Here is a 16,436-nt window from a genome sequence, read left to right on the forward strand (position 1 = left end):
AATTCCAGAACAGGAAGAGAAAAACAAAACCACTGAGAAAATTGTCCAAGATTTGCTGGAGGAGAACTTCCCTGAAATGATGAAAGATGAGAATGTATCCCTCCAGGAAGTCCAATGAACCCCAAACAGGATAGACCCCAAAAGAAAATCACCAAGACACATCATCATCAAACTCATCAAAACCAAAGACAAAGACAAATTATCTACCTTGGTCTCTGATAGTTTAGGTGGTTGTTGTTGTTATGTGCCATCGAATTGGACCTGACTCATAACAACCCCTCCTTGGGTTTCTGAGGCAGTATACTACTGAAGTAGATTGCCCCATCTTCCTTCCGAGGAGTAGCTGGTGGATTTGAACCACCAGCCTTCTGGTTAGCAGTCAAGTGCCTTAGGCACTATGCTACCAGAGCTCCTATTAGTTTAGGTAAGTAGTGTGTTTCTAGAAATATATCCATTTCTTCTAGGTTTCAAATTTGTTGAAGTACAGTTCTTCATAGTATCCTGATATCCTTTTTATTTCTATTGGTTCTGTTGTAATGTCACCCATTTCATTTCTTACTCATGTTATTTGGATATTATTCTTTTTCTCTTTTATTAAATTTACCAGTTGTAGTTAAAATTGTTGTCAACTTGGCTGGGCCTGGTTGAGTGGCTGGGCAGCTGGTGGTAGTTATTCCCCATGGTGATGAGACTGGCAGTCAACTTCATGGTGGAATCTGCCATGAGCAACTGAGTAGCTACTTTAGGGATGTGGTCTGCTTCCCATATATAAGGAAAAGCTTTGGGATTGGTCTGTAGTTTATGGCATACTTGAACCCTGCATGTAGCTGAGTTGTTATTCAGTAGCCTGCCATGCTCTGCCGATCTTGGGACTTTCAATGGACTTGAATCAATGGCCTGCCGTGTTGTTTGGTAACGTTGGGACTATGCCTTTTACTTGTCAACCTTGGGTTTGTCAGCCTCAGCAGCCAGCAGCTGTCTGGGTAAAGAAAAACCTCCAGCTTCATTGGGCTGTGAGCAGGAGGCAAAGCTAGAGCCCAAGGTTGAGGGGCTTTTACCCAGCCCCTAGAGCCTGGCACTTTGAACTTGGAGTTAAAGCCTCCAAACTGTAAGAAAATAAATTCCTGTTTGTTCAAGCATCCCATTTGTGGTATATTTTGTTAGAGTGGCACTAGGTAACCAAAACACCAGTTTGTCAATTTTATTAATCTTTTCAGAGCACCAACTTCTAGTCTTGATTCTGTCCATTGTTTTTCCTTTTGCTTTGTACTCTTTTTTCCTGCTCTTTTTCTGAGTGTTGGAGATGTTAGCTTAAGGTGTCAATTTTAGCTCTTTCTTCTTTTTTGATGTGTGCGTTTATTGGTATGAATTACCCTCTGAGCACTGCTTTTGCTGTGTTCCACATATTTTGGTATGTTGTACTTTCATTCTGGTTTGAGTCAAGAAATTTTTTTACATTTAGTTTTTATTGTGGTTTGGGTGAAAATTTACAGAGCATTTTCATTTTCCATACAGCATTTCATACACATTTTGTTTCATGACATTGATTGGATGCACTGTAATGTAACAACTCTCTTCCTACCTACTCTTCCTGTAGTTACCTTTTCCCTGTGTTCTTCTTTCCTGTGCATTACTGCCCTCTGAGCTATCTCCTTGTGCAAATACTGCCTTTCTGATCTCCCATGGTAGATTATTGTAAGGAGTGTACCTATCTGCTATAAATGTTCACCTTATGCACTTGTCTATTGTTTGGCTGGGAGCTGTGGGAGTGAGTTCAATTCCAGGCCTGAAGGGTGACTAGGGACCATAATATCAGGGGTTTCACCAGTCTTTATCAGACCAGCATGATTATGAGTTTTGTTCCACATTTTTCTACCACTCTATCCAGGACCTCCTATTTTGATCCCTTTCTGAGTGACTGACTGTGGTAGTTGGGTACCATCTAGTCCTTCTAGTCTCAGGGTCATGTAGGCTGAGGTTCTCATGATCCCTGTCTCTTGGACTAAATGTTTCCATGCATCTTTGATTTTCTTCATTCTTCCTTGCTCCAGATGACGAGAGACCATTTGTTGGATCTTAGATGGTCTCTTGCAAGCTTTTAAGATCCCATTCGCTGCTCACCAAAGTAGGTTGTAGAACAATGTTTTTGTGTAGTATGTTATGCCAGTTGAGGTTGATGTGCCCCATGACTATGGTCTCAAGCCCACAGGCCCAGCTTGCTCACTTAGAATGGTTGGCTGCAGCTAAGAAGTTACCATAACTTTGCCCACTGTTAGCTCTATTATATATATGTACATTCTTATAGCACATACAAATATGTATGTAGAAATATCATCTGCCAAAGTTATATGTGGTCAAGGGTATATATTCCCTTGTGCCTAGACATACCTGATCATTTAACCTGTCTACCTTTGTATCCAGCTAGAGATTAATGTTTGTTACTGCCAATCTCATCATGGGGAATAACTACCACCAGCTGCCCAGGCACTCAACCAGGCCCAGCCAGTTACAGTATTGTGTATGTAAAACTGTTTATCTTTGTTGTCTGTACCTCTTGTGCACCTCTCTGTGTCTTCCTTTTCCTTAGTGTTATTTTGTTGGCCATTCGTTTTTGATATATTTTCTTTCCTTTCACCCAAATCAATGCTTTTGTCTTATCTGTCTAGCAATTTTCTCTCCCCTGGTAAGCAACAAACTTTCCTTCCATATGTAAATTTTTCTTTGACTTTTTATAATAGTGAACTAACACAGTATCTGTCCTTCTGTGATTGATTTATTTTACTCAGCAATAATGTCCCCCAAGTTCATCCATGTTGTGAGGTGTTTCATGGATTCCACATTATTCCTTAGTGTGCATAGTATTCCCTTTTATGTATGTACCATAGTTTAGTTTGGTTATCCATTCCTCTGTTGATGGGCACGTAATTTGTTTCCATCTCATTGCTATTGTGAATAGCGCTGCAGTGAACATGAGGGTGCATATATATATTCATGTACTAGCTTTCATATTTTTAGGATATATGCCTAGTAATGGGATTACTGAATCAAATGGTATTTCTGTTTCCAAGTTTTTAAGGAATTGACATACTGTTTTCCACAATGGTTGTATCATTTTACATTTCCATTAATTCAAGGAATTTTTTATTTCTTCTATTATCCCATAGTTTCTAAGGAGAGAGTTACTCAGTTTCCATGTGATTGCTTTTTTTTCCCCCTTGATCTTCCTATTATTTATTTCTAATTTTATACCATTGTGATCTGAGAAGATGCTTTGCAATATGTTAATGTTTTTAAATTTATTGAGGCTTACTTTGTGGCCTAACATATAGTCTACTCTGGAGAACATTCTATGTGTGCTGGAAAAGAATGTGTATTGTGTTGTTTGGTGAACTATCCTATAAATGTCTATAATGTCAAGTTGGTTGATTGTATTGTTTAGTTCTTCTGTGTCTTTGTTGAATTTCTTTCTAGTTGTTCTATTGTTCATTGAAAGCAGTGTGTTAGAGTCTCTTACGGTTACTGTGGGCAGGGCAGTATAATAATAACAACTACAACAGCTATTACTGTGGTGTTGTCTACTACTCTTCATTTCTGTTAAAGTTTGATTTGTGTATCTGCCTTTGTGTATCTGTTCTTTCATTGAGTGTGTAGGTATTTATTATGGTTATGTCCTATTGTTCAATTGATACTTTAATCATTACATAATGTCCTTCCTTGTCTCTTATGGTGGTTTTAGTCTTTTTTTAACTTATTCTTTTAATTTTATTTTTTAATTGTGATTTGGGTGAAAGTTTGCAGAGCAAATTCACTTTCTGTACAGCAGCTCATGTATACTTTGTCTCATGATGTTGACTGCAATTCCCACAATGCAAAAGCTCCCTTCCCACTTCCCCCCATAGTTACTTCTTCCCTGTGTCCTTCCCTCCATGCACTCCTGCCCCCTGAGCTATCTCCCTATACATACACAGCCCTTCTATTCTCCCATGATTGTTCTCTCCAAGGAGTGTGTCTACCAAATGTAAATGTTCATCTCACATGCCTATCTTTTGTTTGGCTGGAAGCCACAGGAGTATGTTCAATTCCAGACCTGAAGGGCAGCTAAGGACCATAGTCTCAGTGGTTCCATCAGGCTCTATCAGACCAGCAAACCTGTTCCTTTTTTTTTTTTAAGATGCTTTTTAGTTTTGTTCCACATTGTTCTCCTACTCTATCCAGGATCTCCTACATAGATTGTCCTCTGAGTGGTTGACAGTGGTAGCTGGGCACCATCTAGTTCTTCTTGTCTCATAGTTGTATAGGCTGAGGATCACATGGTGTACCAGTCACTTGGACTAATTATTTCAATGTGTCTTTGGTTTTCTCTATTCTTCTTTGCTCTGGATGATGAAAGACCCATTGTTGCATCTAGATGGCTGCTTGCAAGCTTTTAAGATCTCAATCGCTACTTGCCAAAGTAGGATGTGGAACAATGTTTTGTGTAGTATGTTATGCCAACTAAGCTTGATGTCACCTGTGCTACATGGTCCCGAGCCCACAAGTCCTACTACTCACTCCCTCTAGGTAGCTGGCTGTGCCCAAGAAGTGACTACAGCCTTGTCCCTTGTCAGCTCTGCTGTATACCTGGGAATTCTTACAGAACATATCAATACACTTGTAGAAACATTATCCGCCGAACATATACATGGTCTTGGGCACGCTCCTCCCTGCATAGACATACCTAATAGTTCAGTCTGTCCACCCATCTATCCACCTGTATACCCATGTTTGCCTTCACTGACAACACAGTACTGTATGTGCGAAAGGGTTCTTCTTTGTTATCTGTACCTCCTATGCACCTCTATATGTCTTCCTCTTCCTCAGTGCCACTGTGTTGGTCACTCACATTTGGTACATTGCCCTTCTCTTCACCCAAATCAATACTTGTCTCTACCTGTCTAACAGTGTGCCCTCCCCTCCCCTCCCACTCCTGGTGACCAACAGAGAAAATTTCCTTCCATGTATAAACTTTTCCTTGACTTTTTACAGTAATGGACTAATACAATATTTGTCCTTCTGTGATTGACTTATTTCACTCAACATAGTGTCCTCCAAGTTAATCCACATTATGCAGTGTTTTGCAGATTCTACGTTACTCTTTAGGGTTGCATAGTATTCCATTAAGGAGCTCTGGTGGCGTAATGCCTAAGGCATTTGACTGCTAACCAGAAGGCTGCTAAACCAGCCACTCCTCAGAAGGAAGATTAGGCAATCTACTTCTGTAGTGATACTGCCTCAGAAACCCAAGCCAAGGAAGGGTTGTTATGAGTAGGATCTGATTCTATAACAGTGATTTTTTTTTTTGGTAATATTCCATTGTGTATATGTACTATAGTTTGGTTATTCATTTTTCTGTTGATGGGCACCTAGGTTGTTTCAATCTTTTGGCTATTGTAAATAGTGCTGTGATGAACATGGGTTTGCATATATCTGTTCTTGTTCTGGCTTTCACTTCTTTAGGATATATACCTAGTAATGGAATGGCTAGGTCAACTGGTATTTCTAATTCCAACTTTTCAAGGAATCGCCATACTGCTTTCCATAGTTGTTGTATCATTTTACAGTCCAACCAGCAGTGTATGTGCATTCTTTCTGCAGCCTCGCCAGCATTTGTTATTTTCTGTGTTGTTGAACTTTGCTACTAGTGCTGGGGCAAGATGGTATCTCATGGTTGTTTTCATTGGCATCTCTCTTATGGCTAATGATCATGAGCATTTCTTCATACATTTGTTGGCCACCTGAATATCCTCTTTGGTGAAGTGTTAATTCATGTCTTCTGCCCATTTTTTAATTGGATTATTTTTCTTTTTGTTATTGAGGTGTTGGAGTTTTCTATAAATTCTAGAGATAAGTCCCTTGTCAGATATGTCATTGCCAAATATTTTTTCCCAATCTGTAGGTTCTCTTTTGACTCTTTCAGAGAAGTCTTTGAAAGCACATAAAAATTTAATTTTTACAAGGTCCCATTCATCTAGTTTATCTTCTGCTGTTTGTGCATTTTGAGTTATGCTTGATAGTCTATTTATGCCATATATTAGGGCCTCTAAATTTGCCCCTATTTTTTCCTTGAGGAACTTTATAATTTTAGGTTTGACATTTAAGTCTTTTATCCATTTGGAGTTAGTTTTTTGTGTATGGTGTGAGATACAGGTGGTTTTAGGCTTAAAGCTTATTTTACTCCTACTTTTTGATTGCCATTTGCTTGATATTTTTTTGCAACCTTTGATTTTTACTCTATTTTTGTCTTTGTGTCTGAGATGTTTCTCTTGTAGATAGCAAATTGAAGGGTCATGTTTTCTTATCTACTCTCTATTGCTTGATTGGTACATAATCCATTTACATCCAGTGTAATTATCACCAAGTATGAATTTATTAGGAGCTCTGGTAGCATAGTGCATAAGGCACTTGACTGCTAACCAGAAGGCTGACAGTTCAAATCCACCAGCCACTCCTCGGAAGGAAGATGGGCAATCTACTTCCTTAGTGATACTGCCTCGGCAACCCAAGGAGGCGTCACTGTGAGTCAGGTCTGACTTGATGGCACATAACAAGAACAACATGAATTTATTGCTGTCATTTTGTTATGTGTTTTTTGTGATGTTGCTGATTTCTTTCTTCCATATAATTTTCTGTTCTGAGCTCATTTTGTTTATGAATTTTAAAATCATTTCCTTCATTACTGTTGTTTTAGTATTTGCTAAATATCTGTGCCTTTTCTATTCTTTATTTTGATGAAAAGATTTATTTTCTTTATGTTAAACTGTGACTTACTATTTTCTTCTCAAGTTTAAAACAGTTCACTCTATCTTAAAATTATCTTGACTTCTCCGTTTGGAAGTTCTGGACCTACACTAGTCTATCTTTTTGCTTTGTAGGTGTTCTTATTTACAGATGGATGTCTATGGTTCCCTGTTTACAGTCTTAGAAGTTTGTTTTACTCTGGACACTTCTTCAGAAGAAGATGTGGAACAAGGGATATCATAGCTGCTGTCAGGTGGATCTTGTCTCAAAGCAAAGAATACCAGAAAGAGGTTTACTTGTGTTTTATTGACTATGCAAAGGCATTTGATTGTGTGGATCATAACAAATTTTGTATAATATTGAGAAGAATGGGAATTCCAGAACACTTAATTGTACTCATGGAGATCCTGTACATTGACCAGGAGACTGTCGTTTGAACAGAACGAGGGGTCACTGCATGGTTTAAAATCAGAAAGGGAGTGCGTCAGGGTTATCCTTTCACCATACTTACTGGGAGCTCTGGTGGTGCAGTGCCTAAGGCATTTGACTGCTAACCAGAAAGCTGGCATTTCAAACCTACCAGCCACTCCTAGGAAGAAAGGTTGGACAGTCTACTTCTGTAGTGATACTGCCTCGGAAACCCAAGGATAGGTCGCTATGAGTCGGATCCGACTCGATGGCAATGGGTTATTCAGTCTATATACTGAGCAAATAATCTGAGAAGCTGGACTATATGAAGAAGAACGTGGCATCAAGATTAGAGGAAGACTGCCCTTCAGGTCTGGAATTGATCCCACACCTGTGGTTTCCAGCCAAACAAAAGACAGGCATATGAGTTGAACATTTACCTCAAGGAGATACTCTCCTTGGAGAGAACAGTCATGGGAGAAAGAAGGGCTGCTTATGCACAGGGAGACAGCTCAGGGGGCAGGAGTTCATGGAGGGATTAACTATGGGGAGGAAATAGGAGGGGAGCTGTTGCATTGTGGTAAACTGTGGTCAATGTCATGAGACAAAGTATATATAAACTGCTGTATGGAAAGTGAATTTGCTCTGTAAATCTTCACTCAAATCACAATTAAAGAATAAAAGATTAGAGAGAGTCATTAACAACCTGCGATACGCTGATGACACAACTTTGCTTGTTGAAAGTGAGGATGACTTGAGGCACTTACTGATGAGGATTGAAGAATACAGTCTGCAGTATGGATTATATCTCAATATAAAGAAAACAGAAATCCTCATGACTGGACCTATAAGCCGCATCATGGTAAATGGAGAAAAGATTGAAGTTGTCAAAGACCTCAAATTGCTTGGTTCTACAATTCACACCAATGGAAGCAGCAGTCAGGACATTAGATGATGTATAGCACTGGGCAAGTCGTCTGCAAAGGACCTCTTTCAAGTGCTGAGGAGCAAAGATGTCTCCTTGAGTACTAAGGTGTGCCTGACACAAGCCATGATATTTTCAGTCCCCTCATATGAATGTGAGAACTGGACAGTGAATAAGGAAGACCGAAGAAGAATTGATGCTTTTGAGTTGTGTTGTTGGCGAAGAATGCTAAAAGTACCATGGACTGCTAAAAGAACTAACAAATCTGTCCTAGAGGAAGTGCAGCCGGAATGCTCCTGGGAAGTGAAAATGGCCAGACTTCGTCTCACCTATGTTGGTCATGTTATCAGAAGGGACCATTCCCTGGAGAAGGATGTTATGCTTGGTAAGGTGGAGGGTCGACAAAAGAGGGGAAGGCCCTCAACAAGATGAATTGACACAGTGACTGCAACATTGGGCTCAATATAGCAAGGATCATGGAGCTGGTGCGGGACCAGGCGGTGTTTCGTTCTGCTGTGCTTAAGGTCGCTATGAGTTGGAAACAACTTGACTGCACCTAACAACAACAACATTATCCGGGTTGGTTTCTGGATTATGTTGTCATGTGTGTTAATCACAAGTTGTCGTCTGCTGTTATTCATTCTCTGTCCAAAGGACTCTCTTTAGCATCTCTTGTAAATTTTGTTTTGTTTTTTACAAATTCCCTTAATTTCTGTTTATTGGAAATGTCTTAATTTCTATCATATTTGAGGGGCAATTTTGCTGGGTACATAATTCTTGGTTCGCAATTTTTTTTCTTTCAGCATTTTATATATATCATCCCATTGCCTTCTTGCTTGTGTGGTTTCTGCTGAAAAATCAGAGTTTTCATGAGTTTCATCTTACTGGGTGCCCTTTTTAGGTAACTTTTTGTTTTTCCTATGCTGCTTTCAGGATTCTTTCTATGTCTTTGGTTCTGAAAAGTTTGATTGTAATATGTCTTGGTGATTTTCTTTTGGGGTGTATCCTGTTTGGGGTTCATTGAACTTCTTGAATGTGTATCTTGTCATCTTTCTTCATTTTATGGAAGTTCTCTTTCAACAGATCCTCAGCAATTTTCTCTGATTTTATCTGTCCCTTCCTGTTGTGGAATTCCAGGCATGTGTAAGTCATTCCTCTTGATGATGTCCCACATAAATATTAGGTTTTCTTCAGTTTTTTTTCCCTGATTGTTCCCTTAACAGAATAGTAGTGTAAGATTTGTCTTCAATCTCACTAATTCTGTATTCCATTAATTTAATTCTACTCCTTTGCACTTTCAATGTGCTATATCTTTCTGCAATTTTAGTGTTAATCTTCTACATTTCTGCTTGCTGTTTGTGTATGGTTTCCAAATTTTCATTTATTTTTGTCAGGTTTTTTTTTTTTTTTTGTATTGGTTTCCTTAATTCGTCTAGAGTTTTGTCTTTGTTTTCCTTAATTTTGTCAGTTTTCCTTTTCTGTTTCTCAGTCAGTTGAAGGTATCTAAGTGTAAATCTTTGGAATTCCGTATCAGGTAATTCCAATGCTGCCTCTTCCTCAGGGGGGTTTTTTGGCTCTGTATTCTGGTCCCTTGTTTGTACTACTTTATTTTGCTTCTTTTTGTGATGTGGGATTGTATATTGTTTCTGAGACATTGAGATGTCATATTTCTATTTAATTGGTGATTGTATATTGTTGTGATTTGCCCATGCTTTTTTTCTTCCTTTTCCTTTATTTTGTTTTGATATATCTGAGTGAACAGGGCTAGTGTGCTACTCTATTCGGTAGTTTGTCAGCACTTAGGCACTCACCATCTGTCCCATTGTAAGTGTGATGGAGGTTAGGAATATTTGTATTAATTTTCTTTATTTATTTTTAAATTTTATTGTGCTTTGGTTGCAGATTTACAGAGCAAATTTGTTTTACATTCAACAGTTCTTGTATATTTGATTTCACACCCCATTACCATCTGCAATCATAATAAACTCTCCTCTCCACCCGTTCCTGGGACTGTCCCCTCCCTGTGCCTTTCCTAACTCTGCACTCCTGTCTGTCCAGCTTTCCCTCTATGTGAATGCTGGCCCTCTGCTACCTTATGGCTGATTGCTCTAAGGGTTACATCTCCCTAGAGTAGGTGAGTGCATTGCTTTGGAGTAGTTATTCTGCATGCAGGTCTTTCTGTTGTTGGGCTGAGAGCCAATCCATGGGAGTGAGACCATTTCTAGGCCCGATGGGTAATCCGGGGCCATGGTCCTGGGGGTTCCACCAGACTCTATCCAACCAGTAATTCTGGTCAGTTTTGTGTCTTTGAATTTTGTTCCACATTTTGTACTGATCTCTTTTAGCTGTTTGGGTAGAGAAGTTGACAGCAGGTTGGGCTGTTATTGGCCTCCATATATTGTTGATCATTTGGTGCAAAAGCAGGTGGTAGCCCTTGTACAGTAGGTGGGGCTGCAGGTTGTGTGAATGTGGTTAGATCATGTGGGCAAGGTTACTTTCTGGTCATCAGCCACAAATGTGCAGGTTGCCTGTGCAGTCCTCAGCAAGCAGAGTAGATTGTCAGGTTGCTGCTTGTATCAGAATACCACTTGCAAACTTCTTCAACCTCCCTTTAAAAGCTCAGGGTTCCAGGATTATCATCTGTATCTGTTACAATTGGTTTCTCATTTCTGTTGTAGAAGGTCCGGGTAGCTTGTCTGCCTATCCACCATCATGCCAGAAGACCAAGAAGAAAGTCTTTAATTTCACATTCCCCAGTTGACCAATTTTGCTTGTTGTTTCTGGCAGTTACTACCATAGAAATAGATGAAAACAAGATCTGTTCTAAGGAAATGACAAGAGCAAAGGAAAAGCAGGCATGGAGTCCTAAGTGGTTTTCATCCCAGTGAATCATACCTATTTGCTATCCCCGTACAATCCCTTGCAGCTGAAATCTCGCTCATACTTACCATTAAAACAAGAATTTTGGGGTAAAGGATGAGCTATTGTTTAGGAGGCAGTGTGTTTTTGTTTATGGTAATGGGAAATGTGGAAAAGTACAGGTCATGTTTACACAACATGATTAATGTTATTGATACCACTAAATTGTATACCTGAAAATGTCACACTGGCAAATGTTGTGTTAAATATATATACTTTTTCACAGTAATAAAAATAAAAGTTTTTTCCTTTTTCATTGTTTTACTTAATGAGTATTGTTTCTTCCATTTACTAGCAACTATAAGAAAGAATAATACTCACTGTTGATAAGGGTACAGTATCTTAGACATTTCTTGTGGCTTTGTAAATTGGTGCAACACTTAAAATTGGAAATATTAATCTAGAACCATAAATATATCTATATGCTTTGACCCAGGGACTTCCCACATGGGGATCTATTCTAAGGGTATTATCTAAATTATGGAAAAAGCTATAAAAGAAGATATAAATTACAGTGTCATTTATAACAGTGAATAATTAGAACAAACAAAATTGTCTAATTATAGAGAAATGGTTATTTGTTGTTCTCCCCCCTAGTCAATGGTTATTTTGTAGCCATTAAAAATGATGGTTATATACTGAAATATAAAGAAATGAAATGATACAATACTAGAAGTTGCTTCTGAATAGTCCAGGGTAAGATGAGGAACTGGGTAGGAGTATAGATGAAATAGGACTGTCCAGGAGTCAGTGAACTATTTCAATTAGTGATTGAGAAACCAAACCCATTGCCATTGAGTCAATGCCAACTCATTTATACTGTTCTCTCTACATTTTTCTTCTTTTTGAAATCTTACATAAAAATTTACAAATTGTTGTAGTTATATAGTACCATTATAACAGAAATACCACAAGTGGGTGACTTTAACAAACAGAAATTTATTTCCTTACAGTTTAGGAGGCTAGAGGTCCCATTTCAGAGCACTGGCTCTAGAAGAAGCATTTGTCTGTCTCTTGGTTCTGAAGGAAGATCCTTGTCTCTTCAGCATCTACTTCCTGGTTCCTTGGAGATCTTCATGTTTCTTGGCATCTATTTTATCCCATCTCTCCTCTGCTGGCTTGTTTAATCTCCTTTATATCTCAAAAGAGATTAAGACACACATCACACTAATCCCATCATTAACATAACAGAAAACCCATTCCCAAATGGGGTTATAACCACAGGCATAGAAAGTAGGATTTGCCACACATTTTTTGGGGGGTCATAATTCAATCCATAACACAAATGGTGGTTATACAAATTAACAACAAGAAAACTTGTACAGATACCATGCTATATGAAAAAAATAGGATAAATATTGTATACTACTATTTTTTATTTAAAGGGGTGGTTGTGGTGATAAATATAATACACTATTATTATAAATATATAAAAATATGTTCGAAGAAAGACTATAAGAAATAACTCAATGTAAGAACTTGATTGTCTTAGGATTGTCAAAGTATGATAATTTTTTCTTCATTATTACAGATTTTTGATAAGGCAGTTATAGTTTTATATCCCTATGTGTGTGTGTGTGTGTGTATATATATATATATATATATATATACACACATATAAAATGTTTGCTTATCCATCTTCATCCTTGAAATCTATGATTTATTTGCTCTATTTAGCATGGAATTGTCTTAGTTTTAGCCCTTGACTATGCAACACTGCAAAGCTCCCACCATGCCCAGTGAAATCTCATTTTCTCTGTATAGATGATTTCCTTTGTCTTTTGTGGGTTTTTGCCACATATTTAAGATTCTTCTTGTTGCTTAGATTACCTATCTGTATTGACCAGATATAATTTGCTTGTAAAATCCAAAGTGATTTTAACACAAGCCTAAACAAAACATAATTTATCGATTAGCTCCTGAAATGGTATCAATGGCATTTCAACTACCACAATAAATGATTTTTAAAATCTATGTTTGGAATTGTTTCAGTCACTGCTCTTTCTTTTATGGTGAGAGTGATGACAGCTGTGCTTTCTCTGTGTATTCACTTTTGTGTTTTTATCACTTCCTCTTTGGGCTATAAGCTCCTTGGGGGTCAGCTTTTTCTTCCTGGAAGTTCTAAAACTTCCATTCAAGTACTCAGGGTGTGGATACCACAGACTGTTTAATAAATGAATGGAGATAGTTGTCTCCTGTTACTTGAGGTATTTTGCAATTGTTTGCTGGGATGTATTCTGATACTTTTATTTTCCCTATTTCTTTTAACTAGGAAGGTAGAACGTGAAGTAAGAGCATTGGCAAACCTTAGGCATATAAATATTGTTCACTATCATAATTGTTGGGATGGACAAGATTATGATCCAGAGAACAGCATAAATAATTCAAGGTAACTAAAAAGTAATTCTCATAGCTATAAAGAGATAGTTGAAAATCATCATTTCCTATATGTAAAGACACTGGATACGTCTATTAGCTATCACATTTAATAATCACAGCCACCCTGAGAGACACTGTTTTCTCTTCATTCTACAAGTAACGAGATAATGAATAATTTCTTGCTTCTCATCTTGCCCCAAAATTACTTTTAAATTTTTTAAAATTTTCCTCTGCTTTTTCAAAATCTCAGGTTTAGCAATCCTGACTCCATTATTTAATATACAGTCTTCGTCACAAGGCCCTGCTTTAGTATAGTATATGAGTCTTGTAAGGAAAATTTTAGCATGTTTTAGATGCTGCATCTAAAGGTCCCCTCCTTGGCTGCAAGCATTTTATTGCCCTTCCCTTAGATCCCTGATTGAAGGGGTTCAGTCAAGGGGTCTCTCTCAAATGCAGCTACACCACTCATGATGAGTGGTAGATGATAAAAATGATTTTAAGACAGTGAGGTGTGATGGGGGTACCCCACCTGCCATTACTCATGTATTGTCTCGGTAAAGGATTGCCAAGGACTTGGCGGTTCTAAAGAGGTGGTATCTGCCTTTGAAAGTTACCCTGTGTTTCTTGGGGATAGTTCTTTCACAAAAACCCTGAGGCCATTGGAGTCCTGTTCATTCATTTTCTCCTGAGAGGCAACTGCATCTGCATCCCACCTAGTTGAAAACTTTATTATCAATTTCAGGAGTTAGCAACCATCAATGTATAGGATTTCTTCAGCTTTCTGCAAACTCTTGCCTACCTTTTCCTTTTTTCTAGCCAACATGTTCAAAGAATATAAATTGATATTGAGACCAAATTAATTTAGAGAAAACCATAAAATATGGTTAACAAAGTCAGTCTTCCAGCTTACACCCTACAGCAATATGTTGGTACTTCTCTTAGTGTACATAAACTTATATTGTTGCTTTAAGTTTATTTTCCTTTTACCTCTCTTGGTGGCATAGTGCCTAAGGCATTTGACTGCTACCCAGAAGGCTGGTGGTTCAAACCCATCAGTCACTCCTCTGAAGGAAGATTGGGCAATCTACTTCTGTAGTGATACTGCCTGGGAAACCCAAGGAGGGGTCACTGTGAGTCAGATCCGACATGACGGCAGTGCTTTTTTTTTTAGACTATAATCCCCATTATGGCAAGAGAATGATGTCTGACTCATTTTTTCACCTCTAGATGCCTATGTTCAGTAGATCAATAGTGAGTTAAAAGGCTTCAAATTTATATAGTGAAGAATTTGTGATTGCATTGTATTAATGCTTTTGTTCCTATCTTTTAGCAAAGGTGACCAAGAACTTTTAGCATTAAAGAATGGGCAGGCTGATACTTTATAAATTACCTAAACAATTAGAGCTTTGGACTTCTGGCATTTTCTCATTTAAATAAAATTAGTTATATTTTGATTCAGATTTATCTATTATGTGTACATTTCTCTTTTGATACATGTTTTGGGCGTATATAAAAAGATAAAGTATAATAAAAAAGAACATATGTCCCTGAGACCGGGTTCCCTATTCCCGCTTTAGACCTAGAATTGAGCTTACTCCTATGGCTTAAATTCCACCCAACAATAGACAGGCCTATGAGGTAAACATTTACACCAGAGAAGTACACTCCTTAGAATAGTCAACCACTGAAGATCAGAAATGTAGCATTTGCACAGGGAGAGATCTCAGAAGGCAAGAATGCTTGGGAAAGAAGGACACAGGGAAAAGGTAACCACAGGGAGGAACTAGGAAGAAAGATGTTACCTCATAGGGATTGTAATCAATGTTAGTAAACAAAATGTGTATAAACTATTGAATGGAAAATTAATTTTCTCTGTAAACTTTTGCTCAAATCACAATTTAAAAAAATTTAAAATAAGTCAATAATAGATCATTTGCAGAATGCAAAAAAAAAAAGAACAAATGTATTTTTTATAAATTTATTTTTATTGCTACTTTTAACATACCGTGAATTTTATATTTAGGTCAGAGACTAAGTGTCTTTTCATCCAAATGGAATTCTGTGATGAAGGGACATTGGAGCAATGGATTGAAGACAAAAGAAATAGAAAATCAGACAAAGATTTGGCTTTGGATTTGTTTCACCAAATAACAACTGGAGTGGCTTATATACATTCAAAACAGTTTATTCATAGAGACCTTAAGGTAAGTGGAAAATATACTTTGTTAGGCACTTAAAAATGTAATTTTCTGCTTACAGTGTCTGTGTCTCTTCTCCAACACACACCAACTAACACACCAACTAAAATAGCCTCTCTGACACCAACTGCAAATGCAGTTCTTCTTCTTCTGACCCTAACCACTGGAGCTAGGTCAGATCTCACAAGTTAAAGAGCATAGTCCTCCAGACTACCAGTTCTGCTCAAGACATCAGATGCCAGCCATAACTGTGGGAGTTTTCAAGTCCCCCTCACTTCTGACCTTCTGGCTACAAATTTTGAAGCTTCCTCTACCCCAGTTTCAACAATTCACTAGAACAACTCACAAACTCAGGAAGGCACTATACTTACAATTACGGTTTTATTATACCAAAAATGATGTAAATGTGGAAATGCATAGAGTGAGGTCTAGGAGGGTCCCCAGTGCAGAATCTCAGTATTCAAAAGGATGCACTACCCTCACAAGCACTGATGTCTTTCCTTAACCAGGAAGTTCACTGAGCTTTAGTGTTCAGAGTTTTTATTGAGGTTTCATTTGGTAGGAATGGTTAATTGAATTGTTGCACACATGGTTCAACTCAACTTTCAGCTTTATACTCTTCCCTTGAGGTAGGGCTGATATTCTGTGTTGGGCTTTTGTAGCCTGGCCAGCCCCCACCCAATAATCATCTCAGTAGCATAACCACGATTCCCTTCACTTGGGAAATTCTGAGTTTAGAAGTTACCTCTCCGGAACCAAAGACAAAGAACAAATTCATTGGATAAAGTAAATTGTGTACCCCATTTGTTGTTGTTGTTGTTGTTGTTGTT

General features: G+C 38.0%; 1 protein-coding gene across 1 annotated transcript in view; it reads left to right on the forward strand.

The window, feature by feature from the left end:
• EIF2AK2 (eukaryotic translation initiation factor 2 alpha kinase 2) overlaps positions 1-16,436 on the forward strand; it is a 57,220-nt gene that overhangs the window by 28,838 nt on the left and 11,946 nt on the right. The window contains exons 11-12 of the mRNA XM_042781541.1: positions 13,302-13,418; positions 15,432-15,612. Of these exons, the coding sequence (XP_042637475.1) occupies positions 13,302-13,418; positions 15,432-15,612 (298 nt within the window). The remainder of the gene's footprint in view (positions 1-13,301; positions 13,419-15,431; positions 15,613-16,436) is intronic.

This window comes from Orycteropus afer, unplaced genomic scaffold (assembly GCF_000298275.1).
Source record: "Orycteropus afer afer isolate SDZICR_OR568_19922 unplaced genomic scaffold, OryAfe1.0 scaffold00131, whole genome shotgun sequence".
Classification (NCBI taxonomy): Eukaryota; Metazoa; Chordata; class Mammalia; order Tubulidentata; family Orycteropodidae; genus Orycteropus; species Orycteropus afer.